General features: G+C 48.6%; 1 protein-coding gene across 6 annotated transcripts in view; it reads left to right on the forward strand.

The window, feature by feature from the left end:
- The window catches only part of ECE1 (endothelin converting enzyme 1), a 156323-nt gene that overhangs the window by 64976 nt on the left and 73173 nt on the right, over positions 1–18174 (forward strand). For all 6 annotated transcript variants that reach the window (XM_005281717.5, XM_065574847.1, XM_065574845.1 and 3 more), the window contains exon 2: positions 4499–4585. In XM_005281717.5, coding sequence (XP_005281774.1) covers positions 4499–4585 — 87 coding nt within the window. The remainder of the gene's footprint in view (positions 1–4498; positions 4586–18174) is intronic.

Consider the following 18174-nt stretch of genomic DNA (forward strand, 5'->3'; position numbering starts at 1 on the left):
GTTAGACTTCCAAGCACCGCCTAGACAAGCCATGTCTACACTAGAAAGGCTACAGCAGCACAGCTGCAGTGTAGACACTTAATTACATTGCACAGGGTGTAACATTTATCACAGCACTGAGCGATGTAGCTAAGCCGACCTAACTGGATTGTAAAAAGCAACAGAGGATCCTGTGGCACCTTTGAGACTAACAGAAGTACTGGGAGCAACTTTGTTCTAAGTTATCATCTCACTCTGTTTTGGAGGCAGTATTTGAACACTGAAACAGGGTGCAAAACTATATTCAAGAGTCAGGAGCATGTAACTGATGCCTTCTGATTCAACTCTGAAATTCAAAACAGCTAGTTGAGGATTTTCCCTCTGTGACCCCAATCCTGCAAGCTCTGGTGAGGGCTGACCCCTTTTGACTTCACTGGAGCTTCATAAGGGTCAGCCCCCACAGGCCAGCTTGCAGACTTGGGATCTGTGACAGTAACAAGCACCCACAGTCCCGATGATTCCATCATGCTGTTTGGTGGGTTTGGCCTGCTTGCCCTGAAACATTCTTGTATCATAAATCAGAAACCTGGAATATCCCCAGCTTCATTTCCAGCTGTGTTTTCTTTTGATCTCTAAATATTTCCTTCCTATACCCTGATTCTAGCATTCGCAGGGTTTCAGAGAGGTGGATTCAATTAACATCACAGTTGTAACTGACACTCAGATGAAATGTAGGAGTATATTACTTTAGATTGGTATTAGCCAATTCATAAATGTACACGGCCTTGCTGGGGCCTGTATTTATCAGTGTTTTGAATGCAGACTGCTGTAGGGAGAGCACCAGTCCCTGACTGAGGAATTAAAACCCAGGTGCAATATCCTGCAGGATAGTTCAAGAGGCTAAGTGGCAGTAGCTGCTTGTTAGAAAGAACGAGCAAGGCCAGCTGTGGCAGGGGTTGTGTTTGAATGTTCTGTTTAATATAGAAGAGGAGTGTTTGTGGGACATGTGGAAAGGGAGGAAGAAGTGTCTCAAAACAGGACTAGTAGATTGTTGTCAGACTAGAATTTCCTGGTTAACCCCTTAGCTGCTAGTCCTGGAGCTGTATCTCAGTACCACTGTTTGTCCAATTGGCTGTGATTCCTTCCGGCACTGGGGAAATGTATTTCAGTTCCACAGCCAAGAATGCTGCTCAGCACTCGGGGTAATAGGGTTTTACAGACTGAGGAGAGTCTTGGAGCTTGGGTGTTTGTGGCATTGCTGCAGCACAAGGCAAGTGGAACAGTGCGCTGGCTTGGCAGTAGGGTTGCCAACTCTCCTGGTATTATGCTCTATCTCCCGGAGGCTACTGCAGCCAAACTGGGAGATTTTAGGTGCTAACAGTCCAGCAGGGTTAAGGCAGGCTCCCTACCTGCCTTGGCTCCGTGCTGCTTCCAGAAGCGGCCGGCATGTCCCTGTGGCCCCTGGAGAGCAGGGGGTCTCTGTGTGCTGCCTCACCCTAAGTGCTGATTCCACAGCTCCTATTGGCTGGGAACTGCCGCCAATTGGCGCTGCAGGGGCATTGCTTGAGGGCAGAGCCAGCGGCATGCGGAGATCCCCTGCGCCCCCCCCAGGAGCTGCTGCCAGAGGGATGTGCCAGTTGCTTTTGGGATCCACCCAAGGTAAGTGCTGCCTGGCCAGAGCTTGCACCCCTCACCTGCTCCCAACCCCCAGCCCAGAGCCCACACCCAAACTCCCTCCCAGAGCCTGACCCCTCACCCTCTCCTGCACCCCAACTCCTTCCCAGAGCCTGCACCCCAACCCCCTGCCCTAGCCTGGTGAAAGTGAGTGAGGGTGGGGGGGAATGAGTGATGGAGGGAGGGGAGATGGAGTGAGCAGGGGGTGGGGTGTCTGGGGAAGGGGCAGGGCAGGGGGTGGGACAAGGATGGTTTGGTTTGTGCCATTAGACTGTTGGCAACACTACTTGGCAGTCTAGTGCCAACACAGCCTGTGTCGTCAGGGCCATGGGTTGAGGGCAGGGAGGAGGTGAAGTCAGTGATTTGATTGCCCTCTGCCTTACAGCTCATGGAGACAGCTGGCCAAAGTGCAGGTGAAACCCTAACAAATTGGAAGGTAGCATTTCACCCTCCTTTGGCCCAGGCAGATGGGATATCCACGTATGGGCAGTGGAGACTCAGGCTTCCTGTGCTGCGGTGGAGCACGATCTCCCCTTCCCCATCCCTGCTCTGGGGCCTGAGTGACTTCACCCTGAGTATCTGCTTGGGGGGAAGAGGTAAGAATACTGTAGAGGGAATCAGACTTTCAATTAGACTTGTATGAAAATATAGCTTGGGGCAGTGGGGATTTCAGCTCATGGCCTTGGGGCCTTCTGGAGGGAGCTGGGTTTTTTCCTTGCACCCTCCAAGGCAGATTCTCTATCCTGCTAAGGCCTCGTTACAGGGCTCTGGTGGAGTAAAGGGGCTGGAATCATCCTACAAGGGGACTCTCCCACTGCCATAGATCTGCCTTGTCCCAGGCTCTAGCATAAGGGGCACCTTTGGGGCAGGCCAGGGGTGAGAAGGAGGCATGGGCAGAACACACGGTGCTCCAGATATTGTCTGGTTCTTGGGGAAGCTGAGTTAAGTTGGAGCAGCCTCAGGGCTGCTCTAACATATGCTGGAGGCTATGCTGACCTGCAGATAGGCCCAAGTAGGAGGAATGCAAAGAAGGCATAAGGTGCTCTTTGTCTCCCACAGTTCATGCACTCAGGCCTCTCAGTCATGCCTGGAGCCTGAACAAACACAAAGACCTCACTCAGGACTCCAGAGTTTTGCATGGCCTCCTGCCAGAGTGAAACCACTGCTCTGCCCTTGTGCACAGGGACTCAGTTTCCACAAATCCCTGTCCAGGCTCCTAAACCTAAGCTGAGGTTGTGGTGTCCTTATAAGAGATCCTGTCCTAGTCCCCTGTGGTTCATATCCTGATTTCCCACAGTAACCATTCAGTAATAAGTTACTGGCTTGCCTGCCACTCGCTGCTGTGACCTCAGTCATGATGCATTTCTAGTCCCCTCAAAAGGCAGCACTCTCATTGTGTCTGGCTAGAGATAAACCTGAACTGTAAAACCTAGATACTGAATATGCTCAGATCCAGGGTTTGGGGCTGGACACATTGCTAATTTTGGCAGGGCCAACTTAGAACAATTCAGAGACTGCAGCAGTCTGGAGGCCTCTAAATAGAGGTATGGATGGGGACTACATGGGGCAAGAGTTTAAATGGGGGAGCCTACATAAGGGTACCAGGATTTGACCTCTAAAGCTGGAGCCAGGGCATAGCTTACTCCATTTAGGAAGGCTTGAGGCAAAGGCAGGGGTGGCTTGGCTGATGGACTGGGTGCTGCTTGGGTAGCAGCTAGATTTGGTAGACAACAGTTGCAAACCTTGCCTGGTGGGTGGTGGTGGAGTTGGAGAAGTTGGTTGGTTCAGTAGAATCCAGTGCACTACCCCTGTTTCAGACCCCCTAGGGGTGGTCCCTCAAAGCTGAGACAATCCAGCCAGGTGGACATCTTGTCATCCTAGGCACAGGTGCAAGCTCCAGACTGGCATGGCACACTCAGCATGTGTACCTACATGGAAAGGTCCAGCATGTGAAAGAAATGATTATTTCTTGGTATATCATTTGGATGATGATGGCTGCGAGAACCATCTGCTTCTCTGGCCATCCCCTCACTCTCCTCTCTGGAGAGCAGCCCTGGTGTGCTAGATAAGCAGGAGGGACACAGCAGGTTAGAGATGGAGTTGGGGTAGGGTGGAGCTAACAAGGAGAAAAGGAGGCTGGCCTCTGAAAGTTTTGAACAATCCGTTGGCTCCTGCTGTGGAATGCAGCTTTACAAACGCAGGCAGACTTTATTTTACTTCCTGTTCTCTGACTTGCTCCCTGATCCTGTGTTTTGAAACGTGCATGTCTGATGTTCCCAGGCTGAGCTAGGCAGCCCCTCTCTGCACAGGAGTCTTTCTTCCCATTGAAAGAGAAAGTTTACTTAAGGCTCAGAGGAGGGCTTCAGAGGAGACATGGGGGCGGATGGTTTGGCCTGTGGGTGGGCTGACTTTCTTGTGCCTTTTTTGAGTTTCTTCAGATTATAATTGTTCAGTAACTTTATATCTCAATCACTTGGATTCAGCACAAAGGAGGACTTACAACCTGGCTGGGCAGATGTCCCAGCCAAAGCCTCTCTCGCTGCCTCAAGTGCCATTCCACTTCGACTCTCTGGGAAGGATCTGCGGAACTGATCCAGGAAGAAAGGGGAGGTTGCCCTGATTAACCTTGTTCAGAGACTTACCTGGTAACACTTGGACAGATGGCTCCGGAATCACTAGCTTCTTAGTCTGAGCAAAGATCACAGGAGATGGGGATCTAGCCAGCAAGGGCTGAGCTGATGTCTGAGTTGCCCTGTTTGCAAAGCAGTGTCTGTCTGGCTGGTGCCTTTAAATGTTCCTTGCCATGGAGACGCTAAGGGAATCTGTTCTCCATTTGACGTTTCAGATGTCCACCTACAGGCGGGCGACACTGGATGAGGAAGATCTGGTAGACTCAATCGGGGAAGGAGAAGTTTACCCTAATGGAATCCAGGTAGGCGATCCAGTCCATGACACTCCACTTTGAAAGCAATGTGATTGTAGGGTCATTCCAGAGACAGCCCTCTCTCCCCCAGTGATTGTCCTGCCACCCTACCATGAGCAAGGGGATGTGTACGGCCCTTGTGCCTTGCTGATAGGAAGGAACTCTCTCCTCCAGTGATGCAGGAGGTCAGAATGGGCCCACTGTGACCTCCTCTGCCTTGTGACCCTGGAAGCCCCATTCACCCCACCCTCAGGAGTAGGTGCTTCTCTCTCTAGGCTGCTTCCTTGACTGCATGCACCTGGCCTGCTCTCCCAGGGCTGCAGCACAGCTAGGGAAAAGTGCCTGCCTCTTTACATTTCGCTGAGGCCAGAGCCTGGCCTTCTGCTATGCAGAGACCTGGCCAGGTGGGTTAGAGCTCTGCACCTGAGACAGCCCAGGCTGGAGACATGCTGGGACTCACTGAATCTGAGCCCAGGCAAAGTCTGCCCGAGGAACACTTTCAACAGGCAGGTTTTGCTTTTGGGATTTGCCCTGGCAAATATTCTCTTAAACACTCCATTGCCCCAGGGCTGTGTCTGACAGCAGTCTGGAGCCTTAGGGCTTGTCTACACTACCCACTGGATCAGCAGGCAGTGATCGATCCAGCGGGGGTCGATTTATCACATCTAGTATAGACACGATAAATCGACCACTGAGCGCTCTCCCATCGACTCCGGTACTCCACCAGAACAAGGAGCGCAAGCAGAGTTGATGGGAGAGCGTTAGCTGTCGACTTACCGCAGTGAAGACACCGCGGTAAGTAGATCTAATTACGTCAACTTCAGCTATGCTATTCACATAGCTGAAGTTGAGTGTCTTAGATCGACCCCGCGCAGTAGTGTAGACAAGCCCTTAGACACAGTGACTTCAACACAAACACTTGGGGACTAACTCTAGCCTTGTTGTGACTCCACCAATATCTGTGATGTTACAAATAGGGCTGCCCTGCCAGGCCCCCTAGGGAGAGGCTGTGAGGAGAGCAAGCCAGAGGGGTGGTGATGTGAGAACTCCTAGAAACCCTTATCGGTCTGCCCCCTCTGTGCACAATGCACACCTCCTAGGGCCGAAGCTTTGACCTGACGTGTGCCTGGTGCAGCCCAGCTGATGCGCAGTGAGGTTCAGAGCAGAGCCTAGTCCATGGTGAGATGACCAGCAGTGTGTGTGTGCTTTGTGCCTGCTTGCTTTCCTGAGCTGTCTCAGCTACCCTCAGTTAACACCACACCATCGGCCGGGTCCCCAGCCAATGGAAGGACTGGATTAGCCCCAAAGTAAACCCTGTTTCATCCTGCCTGATCACTGTCTACAGGCACCAAGGCAGAAAGGAGTTTTCTGATGCCGGAGGGCTCCCTAACTGCACAGAGAAAGGCATAATGCTATCCAGTGACTGAAAGTAGAAGCCAGCAAAGTTCACGCTGAAATCAGATGTAGACTTTTAACAGTGAAGGTAATTAACCATCAGCATAACTTGCCAAGGGATGCGGTGAGTCCTCCATCACTTGGAGGCTTTGACTCCTGATTGGATGTTATTACAGAGATACTTTAGCCCAACCACAGATCACACTGCAACACAGGAATCACTGGGTGAAATTCTACAGCCTGGGCTTTGCAGGAGGTCAGACTAGATGATCATGTCAGTCCTTCCTGGCCTGAAAAATTATGAAAATAAGGTATTAATATTAATGACCTGATAAAGGTCTAAAGGATCTTTCCTAAGAAGGAAAAAGTCCTGTGTTTGCCTGAGTGAACCCAGTACGGTCTCCGTTTTAGCTTGCACTGTGATGCTGTCCTCGCTGACTTTCCTGATCTCTTGAAATAAACTGAGTCAGCAACTGCACACCAAGGTCTTAAACTGGCAAGCAAACCCCTCTCACGTCTGCCCTGTGTTTCCCAGGCTGGGCCCGATGGGATCTTGCCGAACTCCACTACTTTATACATCACCCCTCTTCACTCCAAGCCCTAAATCTCCTTCAGACAAAGAAATAGTCAACAGACACTACAGGTCTGAGCTGAGCTGTGAGTATGACACTTACAGAGCCCTGGCTGATGCCAGGAGCTAGTGGAGCATTTCTGAGTCCAGTAGAGTCTGAGTGCTGCAGGAAGTGCTGCTGGTGATTCAGTGTGCAGGGCTCTACATCAGTCCTGAACTGATGCTGTAGCAGGTGCAAGGGCGCTGTGATGCTGGAGGACCAATTCTGACCATGGTCATCCTTGCAGGTGTCAGCCTTATCTATCAAAGGGACTTATAATTCCCACCACTGTAGTATCCGAGCACTTCCCAGTCTTGAATGTGTTTATCCTCTGTGAGGATTCCCACACCCCTGTGAGGTAGGGCAGCACAGAGACTTGCCCAAGGTGTAACCGTGCCTCAGTGGGTCACAATTGAGGATGCCAAATTCAGGACAAACTGCTGAGAAATAGGGCAGATACACCCCCAAGATTAGTAGTTCTTCTTCCATAAGATATACCAAGTCAGCAACAAAAGTAAACTTCTGTTTCACCATACTGGCTAACAAGAAATCATAAAAGCAATTTCCTTAGGCATTCCAGTTCTTATATCACCATCACTGGATTTAAAGGTGAGTGGTTCTTTACAAACAGTCTCATCAAATAAAAGGTTCTCCTGATCCCAAAGGACTAGCCACACACCCAGGTTAATATATAACTTCGATCTTACCCAAAAATGATGCTGATGCCAATCCTTTAGCATCTAAAATCTAAAGGTTTATTCATAAGAAAGATAGGTGAGAGTTAAAGGAATCAAATACATACAATAAATGCAAAGTTCTTTGGTTCGGGCTTGTAGCAGTGATGGAATAAACTGTTGGCTTAAGTAAAGTCTCTGGCCGCTTCCAAATCATTGGAAGGTCCTCAGTCCATTGGTTAGAATGCTCCCATTAGTATAAGTTCATAGTCCAGAGGCTGGAGCAGAAAAGAGGCAAATGGAGGGGTTTCCACAGCCTTTTATATGTTCTGCCATGTTTCAAACCCAACTAATTGAGGCACTGGGGCAATCAAGCCTCAGAAAGACCATGCTGGTTCTGTGCGAAGTTAAGAATTGCTGCCTCCGAGCGTGTCAAATAGCATCTCTAAGTTAAGGTTGAGGCTCAGGTTGTGACTCTCTCTCCACTATCTCCTTTCTGATGTGTGCAGATGCTAGGCAGGATGTTCTGTCAGTTCCAGGAGTTCAACATGGTATGGAAAAATTGCTCCACCTCCACACAGTAAATCATCTTAAACTGTATCATGTCTTACAAAGCCTGGGTGTGGCAGGGTTGCTGTATCTAAGCAGCCATAAAGTCTGTCTTTAGGAGCTATCTGAAGGCAGATCTGCTGGAAACCGCTTTATTCAAATCTATACAGAAGATTTACATTAACTGCAGCATAAACATTATGTTGTGCACATACTGGTTTGATCGCCTATTCTGGGCCACTTACCTGTGAAGTAACTCAATTCAGTCAGCACACAATGGTGGCAGAGACTACAGAGCATTTTCATGTATTAATAACTTCCAGTTAAAAAGGATGTAGCTCCTAGCACTGTGAAAATACAGCACTAATTAGTGACAATCAGGAGCAACTGAGCATGCAGTGTGAGAGACCTGCACAGCTGGACTCTGTGTAAGACTTGCAGAGAGCCAGATGCTCCAAACCCCTCTGTAATACATTAAGCAATATCCTAATATTCCAAGGAATATGATAGTAAATCTTTCTCTGATTCAGAACCGATGAGGCCAGGTTACAATGCCTGGGGACAACTACTTGTGACTTTTAAAAATGACCCATCTTATCAAAGGAGATAGTGGAAGAGAACTTGAATACTAATACAAGGAAAGTGCTAGTAGTACAAGGGAAAGGAATTCCTTAGCCTCTGTGGGTGCATTTATGCCGCAATTAAACACCTGTGCCCTGAGTCAGCTGACTTGTGCATGCGGAGCGCAGGCTGCAGGGCTGTACAATTGCTGTGAAGACATTCGGGCTCAGGTTACAGCCTGGACTCCGGGATCCCATGAGAAGAAAGGGTCAGCTGACCCGGGCCATCCATGGCTGTGCTGCGGGTCTTTTATTCCAGTGTAGACATACCCTGGGATGCCTTGTCAGCTCTTCTCTTGATCCTGCTTTTAGGTAGCACTTTGCATCCCAAAGTATTTTCCAGCCTATAAAATCCAATCCTGCTCCCATTCAAGTCCATGGCAAAATTCCCTCCACATTTTTTTAACGTCCACATAATGCGGAAATATCTTCATCCAAAAGTGCACCTACCTCTGGAGTGGAACGCAGCAGTCATCAAACTTAGCATAGCATTACTTAGAACAGGAGGCAAAGTATTCTGTATCCAACAGAAACTTCCAGGGGGGAGAATTTAAGCTGGCAGAAAGTTACTAGCACTTGACAAATACAACAAAAAGATGTGAACATTTTTTAAATAAAAACACTGGGCCAGATCCCCATCTGGTGTAAACTGGCACAGCTCCATTGAAGCCAGCTGGAAATCTGGATCGGTAATGTTAATTGTATACACAATCCTTATTGGCACGTTTAAGCTTTCTTTGATTGTTTGCAAGAAAGTCTAAGTCTCATGAATATCCTCAAATGTGTTTGCACTAGAGATTATAATTATTTCTTGCTTGTATTATCGTATCACCGAGGAGCCCCAGTCATGACCCAGGATTCTGTAGTGCTAGGGGCTGTACAGAGACAGAACAAAAGCTCCCAGTGCCACCATCTTGGATTTCTACCCACATCCCTTCCATTAGTTTGTCATTTCAGACAGGGAGTAGAAATAACCTCATGTGACTTCATGCTCTACAGATACCTGTAAAGTGTCAAAAGAAGAACAGGAGTACTTGTGGCACCTTAGAGACTAACAAATTTATTAGAGCATAAGCTTTCGTGGACTACAGCCCACTTCTTCTATATGCATCCGAAGAAGTGGGCTGTAGTCCACGAAAGCTTATGCTCTAATAAATTTGTTAGTCTCTAAGGTGCCACAAGTACTCCTGTTCTTCTTTTTGCGGATACAGACTAACACGGCTGCTACTCTGAAACCTGTAAAGTGTCAATTGAACAAAAACTTGTAAAAATTGGTCTGCTTGCAAGTTACCTGCAAATGGGGAAGAGGCTCAATTAACTGGAAACTTTTTTCCAGAAAATAGCCCAGCGCTGTTAACTTCCCATTTGTAGTTAGGCCATGATACCAGAGTTAATACCTGATCCTCAGGATTCTAAGCCCTCCACAACAGGAATTGTATGTGTCTCTCTGTACAGCACCGAGCACAGTGGGGCCTTGATCCTGACTGAGGCCTTTGAATGTTCCAATACTTGAGAGCCCTCCTGCAGTGCAGCATCCCCTAGCACTCTGAGGAGCCTGAGGTGAGCACTAGCTCCAGGAGAAGGGTCTGCCATGTCCCCCCTCCCACCCATGCCTGATCCACAGAGGTTCCGAGTCTGTTACAGTCCCTAAGAGCCTTGCCTTTTAGCTCAAACTGTAGAGATTTATGCTTCTAGTTCTGGAGGTCCCTGGTTCAATCCTGGTGTGTCAGCCAAGCTGGCAGCCAATGAGACCTCCTGTAGCACTTGGGCATCTCAATCTCTGGCCAAGGGTTAACCAGGCCTTGCATAGTTTTTGTAATCTCTATTGAGATTGCAGCCTAAGATGCCATGACTGTGTTTCTTGATACTGTTGTGCGAGGTTTCACTGGTGCATTATGTGTGGCTATTCTTATTAACTTTTATTGGCCTCTGTTGTGTTCTGCTTCAGCAGTGTTTTTCTGGCTGCCACCTCTCTCATATCAGTGGCTGGCACTGTTCCTTGGGTACTAGTGTTGTCTGACCTTTTCTCCTGCCCATCCCTCTGAATGCAGCTCTCCTTTTTCCCATGCCCTTGCCTGCAGAGTTTGTTCCTGTTGATAGGTGGGGATGGACCATGCAGATATTGCTGCAACTAAATCTTTATCCCTTCCTGAAAGGAGATTAATTTCAGTCTAGTTCTTCCAAAACAATGAAAAATGGAGAACCTCTTTGAAAAGGGACTGTGTAGGGACTTAGACTTCCCATTGTGCCAGTGAATTTCTGCAGCTGCCAGGCTCCCGGATAGAAAGCAAGCTGACTATCATCTGCTGCCAGGAGCTGTAACCTTGGGTGTCTTGCTGCTGCTATCTACGGTATCTGTACTATGCACATCAACTGCTAGGCAGTGCTCTGAATCCTTGGTTCTGAGTCAGAGGTGCATAACTTTTGTTGTCCACACTCTGAAGCGTATTCCTTGCTGCATCTCTGAGGCATACACACTGCAAAGAACGGCGGCCTGACTGCTTAGCAGGAGCTCAGCTGTACAATAGGTCACTGCAAAGATCTTTCACCAGTGGCCAACTCCTGTCTGAATGGAAAGGGGACGACGACCTGTCTAACTGAGGAGACACGCTAATGCACATCAAAGATACAACATACCTCTCTAACTCTGCTCTGAGTAAGGGGCTCTGCAGCTAAAGGCCAGTCTTCTAGAGAACTTGCATATCTTTCACCTGCTTCCCGCCCTGTCCTCTCCAAACTCTTAGCTGAAAAAGAGGAAGGTATTCTTCTCTCGGAATAATCAAATCTGGCTGGAGTTCAGTGCCTCAGACACTTGGCGAAAAGCTAGCATATTCCAGTACATGAACATGCATGGCATTTTACAAGGGTCCCTGCCCTGATGGGCTCTCAGTCCAAGCTAAGAGATGATGTAGAGAGGGAAAGGAGGACACGGCTTGCCACAATAAAATCACATGGCTGCTTTGATTAAATGATGCAGGAGTTGGTGTGTCTCAAACTCTTTTTTGCTTGTAATGTCTCTTCGTTGGTGTTCAAAATCTGTTGGGGTGGGGGGAAGGGAGAGCCTCTTGCAGGGCTGCGGTTAAGGTCCTGGTGTCACTTGGTATGCAAAATGCTATATAACCTTATCCACAGGTGGAGACTGGACACTGCTGTGTTCCAGTGCAGCAATTCTCTATTCCTAACTGCTACACATGGCACTGCATGGCTGTGGAGGCTAGCCACAGACACACACAAGGTGGAGTTAAATTTGACAATACATCAATTTAGGGTAAAAATGTTAGATAGGGTTACCATATTTCAACACTGAAAAAAGACACTCCACGGGGGCTCTGGCCCCACCCCAACTCCGCCTCTTCCCCATCCCTGCCTCTGCCCCCTCCCCACCCCCATTCCAACCCCTTCCCCAAAGTCCCCACCCCAACTCTGCCCCCTCCTCTGAGCACCCCGCATTCCCCCTTCTCCCTCCCGCTCTGTTCTTGGTTGGGGGTTGCTAAGTGCTTCATAAACTGTAAAATGTTTGTAAAACCTACAAAGTGAGGGTGAAACAGAGAAAAGTCTGTGAGCAAAATAAGCTGCTAGCGATGGAGACATGGTTATCTATATGAGATGTTTTTATTTAAGAATCCATGGTAATACAAATACTGATGGTGGTGGTGGTAATGCTACAAATAAGCAGTTAAGATTGGGACCTTATTCTAAACAAGAAAATAAATCTAAACCATGGAGAATGCAGTGAAAATTAATATTGATTATTAGGAATAATGGTGAGGTAGCAGAGCAGCTGGAGCCCGCAAGGAGAAGTGCCCGGCCGGCAGCTCGGGGTCCGGAGGCAAGGGGGCTGCCCGAAGCCAGAGCACTCGGGCAGCTCAGCTCTTAAACAGAGCTGAAGAGTCAGGGGAGGAGCAGAGCAGCTGGAGCCCGGGAGGGAAAGTGCCCGGCCAGTATTTTTCCCAGACATGTTCGGATTTTTGGCAATTCCCCCCGGACGGGGGTTTGATTACCAAAAAGCCGGACATGTCCGGGAAAAAACGGACGTATGGTAACCCTATTGTGTAATTATGCTAACAACAAGCATCGGAAATCCTGAGTGAAAACTGAGTTTAGATTTCTTTTAAGTGTAGCTTTAATTAGGATTTTCTTTCGCTTGAGTTGGGTTAATTATAACATCCCTGTAATGTGTTTTACCCTTCAGTTACTGATACATACACTCAATTAATTACAGGTCTGGCGCATCTTATGTGCATTCAACATACGCGATTTCAACTTTACGCGGTCGGCAAAAACAAAAACCCCCCAAAAGAGAAAAATAACAATTTCAATACTATACCTGTAGTGCGGGCGATTCCGCCCGCCCTTGAACTCGATGGAATTTTGACTATATGAGGTTTTCGCTTTACGTGCTAACCGCAGAACGGAACCCCCGCGTAAGACGAGACAGATCTGTATTGTATTGTGGTGGCGCTTAGCAGCCCCAGCCACAGACCAGGATTCCATGGTGCTCGGAGCTGTACAAATACAAAACAAAAAGAGCTGACTGTAAATACACTACATAGGATGCACACACTCAGCCTTCATCCCATCTTAACGTGGTTCTTGGGCTTTGTGGCCTGGGAATTTCCTGGGTGTTTTTTAATTATTAAAAATGTTCTACACACTAACACTGAACAGAGAGCCAATGGGAAGTCTGCTATGTGCCATTTCCGATGGGCTGATGCTACATACTGCCAACCTTAATACTGCTTAAATGATTGAACTAAGGACAGATTCAGCAGTGCACTAAAGCAGTACTGAGTAGCCAGTTTACCTGGGTTTACCCCTGCCTTGCATTGCCTGAGCAACACCCAGCAGCCAGAATGTACTGGGGAGTTTGCCAGTGATTGATGGGCTTAGGGGGCTGTGTTAGTGAGGCTGGTGCTATGTGAAGAGGGGGCAGGGCAAGCCCAGTCTCTGAGTCCCATTGGCTTTGTGCTTTAAGTGTTCCTGCTACACTCCTACCTCACTTTCCCTAACAGTGCTGACTCAATTCCCAGTAGAGCTGAGGCAGAAGTGCCAGGCAGGGCCGGCGCAACCTATTAGGCAACCTAGGCGGTCGCCTAGGGCGCTGACATTTGGGGAATGGCGACCGCGGCAGCCGAACATCCGGCTGCTGTGGTTGTCGGCGGTATTTTGGGGGCGGGACCTTCCGCCGCCTAGGGCGCCAAAAAGGCTGCCAAAAGAACAGGAGTACTTGTGGCACCTTAGAGACGACACAAATTTATTTGAGCATAAGCTTTCGTGGGCTACAGCCCACTTCTTTGGATGCATAGAATGGAACGTGTGTGTGTGTGTGTGTGTGTATATATATACACACACACACACACATACAGAGAGCATGAACAGGTGGGAGTTGTCTTACCAACTCTGAGAGGCCAATTAAGTAAGAGAAAAAAACTTTTGAAGTGATAATCAAGATAGCCCAGTACAGACAGTTTGATAAGAAGAGTGAGAATACTTACAAGGGGAGATAGATTCAATGTTTGTAATGGCTCAGCCATTCCCAGTCCTTATTCAAGCCTAAAATGATTGTATCTAGTTTGCATATCAATTCCAGCTCAGCAGTCTCTCCTTGAAGTCTGTTTTTGAAGCTTTTCTGTTGCAAAATTGTCACCTGTAGGTCTGTCATTGAATGACCAGACAGGTTAAAAGTGTTCTCCTACTGGTTTTTGAGTGTTAGGATTCCTAATGTCAGATTTGTGTCCATTAATTCTTTTGCGTAGAGACTGTCTGGTTTGGCCAATGTACATGGCAGAGGGGCATTGCTGGCACATGATGGCATATATCACATTGGTAGATGTGCAGGTGAACGAGCCCCTGATGGTATGGCTGATGTGATTAGGTCCTATGATGATGTCACTTGAATAGATATGTGGACAGAGTTGGCATCGAGCTTTGTTGCAAGGATAGGTTCCTGGGTCTGTTTTTGTGCAGTGATGTGTGGTTGCTGGTGAGTATTTGCTTCAGGTTGGGAGGTTGTCTGTAAGCGAGGACAGGTCTGTCTCCCAAGACCTGTGAGAGTGAGGGATCATCTTTCAGGATAGGTTGTAGATCTTTGATGATGCATTGGAGAGGTTTTAGTTGGGGGCTGAAGGTGACAGCTAGTGGTGTTCTGTTATTTTCTTTGTTGGGCCTGTCTTGTAGGAGGTGACTTCTGGGTACTCGTCTGGCTCTGTCAATCTGTGTTTTCACTTCAGCAGGTGGGTATTGTAGCTCTAAGAATGCTTGATAGAGATCTTGTAGTTGCTTGTCTCTGTCTGAGGGATTGGAGGAAATGCGGTTGTATCTTTGAGCTTGGCTGTAGACAATGGATCATGTGGTGTGTCCTGGATGGAAGCTGGAGGCATGTAGGTAAGTATAGCGGTCAGTAGGTTTCCGGTAGAAGGTGGTATTTATGTGACCATCGCTTATTAGCACAGTAGTGTCCAGGAAATGGCTGCTGGTGCTCCTGGTGCCAGGGGAGCATTTCACACACTTGTGCCCAGTATAGTGTACTGCCACAAACCTTAAAAGAGCAGTGACAGTAAGGCCAAGATATCTGCCAATAAGAGCTCTGACACATGTCCTGTCTCCACACCACAGAGTCATTACAACCAATAGGGTTTATTGGATGCAAATTAGCTGGAGAGGAAAGGGGGTGATTGGCTCAGTTACCTCTATCAGAGTGGCACCACTTAAGCCTGTCTGGAGACTACATAATCCGAAGAATTAGATACAATAGTTAAATAGCTTAATTAAAACCTAATTTCTTACAATATAGCCTATGCACAAGGTTTGAATTAAGTTTAATTATATGGAAAACTTGAAGTGTCTGTGCTACTCCATTGTTAAGACCACTTGGGACAAAGAAGACTGATGCAGGGCTAGTCTATGCTAGAAAATTAGGTTGACCCAGCTATGTCGCTCAGAGGTGTGAAAAATCCACACCCCCTGAGCAACAGAATTAAGCCGACCTAAGGCCATGTGTAGACAATGCTAGATTGACAGAAGAATTCTTCCATCCCTGGAGCCATGCCGACGCGTGGGCAGCGCTCTGGGGGCTGGGGCTGCGTGCTCCCGTGGGGCAGTGTTTGGCTCCGCGGGGAGGCAGACGTGCCCCCAGTTCATCCGGAGGCATGGCACCGCGCGCGCGCAGCATTCTGAGGGGCGGGGCTGCCCACTCCCGCGGGGCAGAATGTCTGGCTCTGCGTGGAGCAAAACATGCTGCTAGGAGCCTCATGGTAAGGGGTCCGGGGCCAGGGGGGTTGGATAAGGGGTGGGGGCAGTCAGGGGACAGGGAGCAGGGTGGGTTGGATAGGGGGTGGGATCCTGGGGGGGTGGTTGGGGCGAGGCAGTCTCTGGAGGGGGCAGTCAGGGAGCAGGGGGGGTTGGATGGGGCATGGGAGTCCCGGGGTCTGTCAGGGGGCGGGTGGGGGTGGATAGGGGTCAGGGCAGTCATGGGACAGGGAGCAAGGAGGGTCCTGGGGGGCAGTTAGGGTGGGGGGGTCTCTGGAAGGGGACTACGTAATCAGAAGAATTAGATAATGAGGGGACAAGGAGCTGGGGGGGGTTGGATGAGTTGGGAGTTCTGGGGGGGGGCTGTCAGGAGGCAGGGGTGTGGAGAGGGGTTGGGGCAGGCAGGGAGCAGGGGGGGTTGTATGGGTCAGGAGTTCTGGGGGTCCTGTCAGGGGGTGGGGAGTGGTTGGATACGCGTGGGAGTCCCGGGGGTCTGTCTGGGGGCAGGGGTGTGGATAAGGGTCGGGGGCAGTCAGGAGACAGGTAGGGGGTAGGGTCCTGGGGGGGGAGGCAGGGAACAAGGAGCAGGGAGGCTTAGATAGGGGGTGGGGTCCCAGGAGGGGGTAGTCAGGGGACAAGGACCAGGGGGGGTTGGTGGTTCTGAGGGGGGCAGTCAGGGGGTGGGAAGTAGGAGGGAGTGGATGGGGGCAGGGCTAGGGCGGGGCTCCCTGGGTGCACATCCTAATGAAATGTGCTGTGCATGCCTATGGTAGAGGACACTGCCTATGCTAACGGGAGGGGTCTCTGTCGCTGTAGTTAATCCACCTCCCCAAGAGGCAGTAGCTAGGTGGACTGAAGAATTCTTCCCTCAACTTAACTCTGTCTACACCGGAGGTTAGGTTGGCTTAACTATGTCGCTCAGGGGTTTGGATTTTTCACGCCCCTGAGCAATGTAGCTGGGTCAACCTAATTTTGTAGTGTAGACCAGGCCTAAATGCTGTATGCTGGGGGAGAATACACCGCACAGAGATTGAATTCCTGCTTCAAGTGCAAAACTGTGCTCAACCCGAACGATGGAGTTGCAACCAATGCCTCCATGATGTATGCGCCCTGGGATATTCAAGATAGCAAAGTTCTTAGAGGGACCCTGGGGGAGCCATATTTGCTAGAGGATGCCCTTCTCCTTGCTACTAAACTCACCTTGGAGTGAAATTTTCAGCTTCCAAAAGCTGAGTTAGGGCCTCGAGTGCTCAACATTCCTCTGAAGTCAATGGGAATCTTGCCAGATGGGAGCAGAGTCAGGCCAGGACTGAACGCTCTTGGGATTCCCACCATTAACATGCTTTTTCACCATTTACACTGTCTGCTATTGTTGCATTTTATCCAGCTTGAGCCATGAAGTGGATTGTTTGGCTCCCCTTTCTGGCTCTCGGGCACCAGAATGCAGTACAGCTGGTGGTTTCTGATCTGGAAACCACTTCCCTCTTTGGGCCTCAATTTCCCCATCTGCAAAATGAGGACAATGACACTTGCTTTCCTTTGGAAAGTTCTTGGAAATCTGTGGATGAAAAATGCCCTAGGAGAGCTAAGTATCTCCCTCCAGTTCCTCCTCATTTTTATTTAATGGAAGTAAAAACACAAACTCCTGTTCACATTAGGTTTTGTGAAACTTACTTTTTTTGTTCACAAGCAAATATTCTGGATCTAAACTACTTGATATTGTCCAAATGAGAGCATAAGCTACTAGCTAAACCCTGTAGATATTCAGTTATCCAATCCTCCTCCATTCTCCACAAGCACCTCATGCATAGCTAGGGATATAAACCTTTTGTGCAACAACCTTTGTCGTACTTAAGGGGCAAGTCAGAATTGTGATTGAGCCAGTTCCTCTGCAGTTCTTCATGCTGTGTGTCAAAGTTAGACTCAGGACTCAGTTTGTCAGACCACTCTGTTTTATTAGCACAGCGCTCTGCTAATACATTCAGATAATGTGAGCCCCCATGCAAGACCCAAACAGTCTTATTTATACAGATAAAGGGCGCGAACTAAACAAAGGGACAAAGAGAGCGAAATTGTAAAATTTACCATGCATATCCTACTTCCTTACTAACTCTTATCGATCTAAGGATAATACTTCACCAATCGCCCTTAAGTGGAGCAATTGTTCTATCTTAATGTCTGTTTTCCTGACACCTGGATCGCAGCATTTCTCATTTCTACTTAAAGGCACATACAGCATTCTTTAATTCATTCTACTTATTTCATATTCATTTCACTTTCGCAATCCCTTCCTTTGGTCAAGCTTACGCAAAGACCAACAATTACTGGGTTCCACATATTAATTGTTCTTTATCTGTTCGTTCATCAGTGATATTTAACATCATTATATTAGCACTCTGTTTTGGGGCAGTCACCTGGGTGGCATACCTTACACAATTCTGGATACAACAGGAGATTAACTGAAAACATACAAAAATCATTAGGATTCTAAACAGGATAGT

Source organism: Chrysemys picta, chromosome 21 (assembly GCF_011386835.1).
Source record: "Chrysemys picta bellii isolate R12L10 chromosome 21, ASM1138683v2, whole genome shotgun sequence".
NCBI lineage: Eukaryota > Metazoa > Chordata > Testudines > Emydidae > Chrysemys > Chrysemys picta.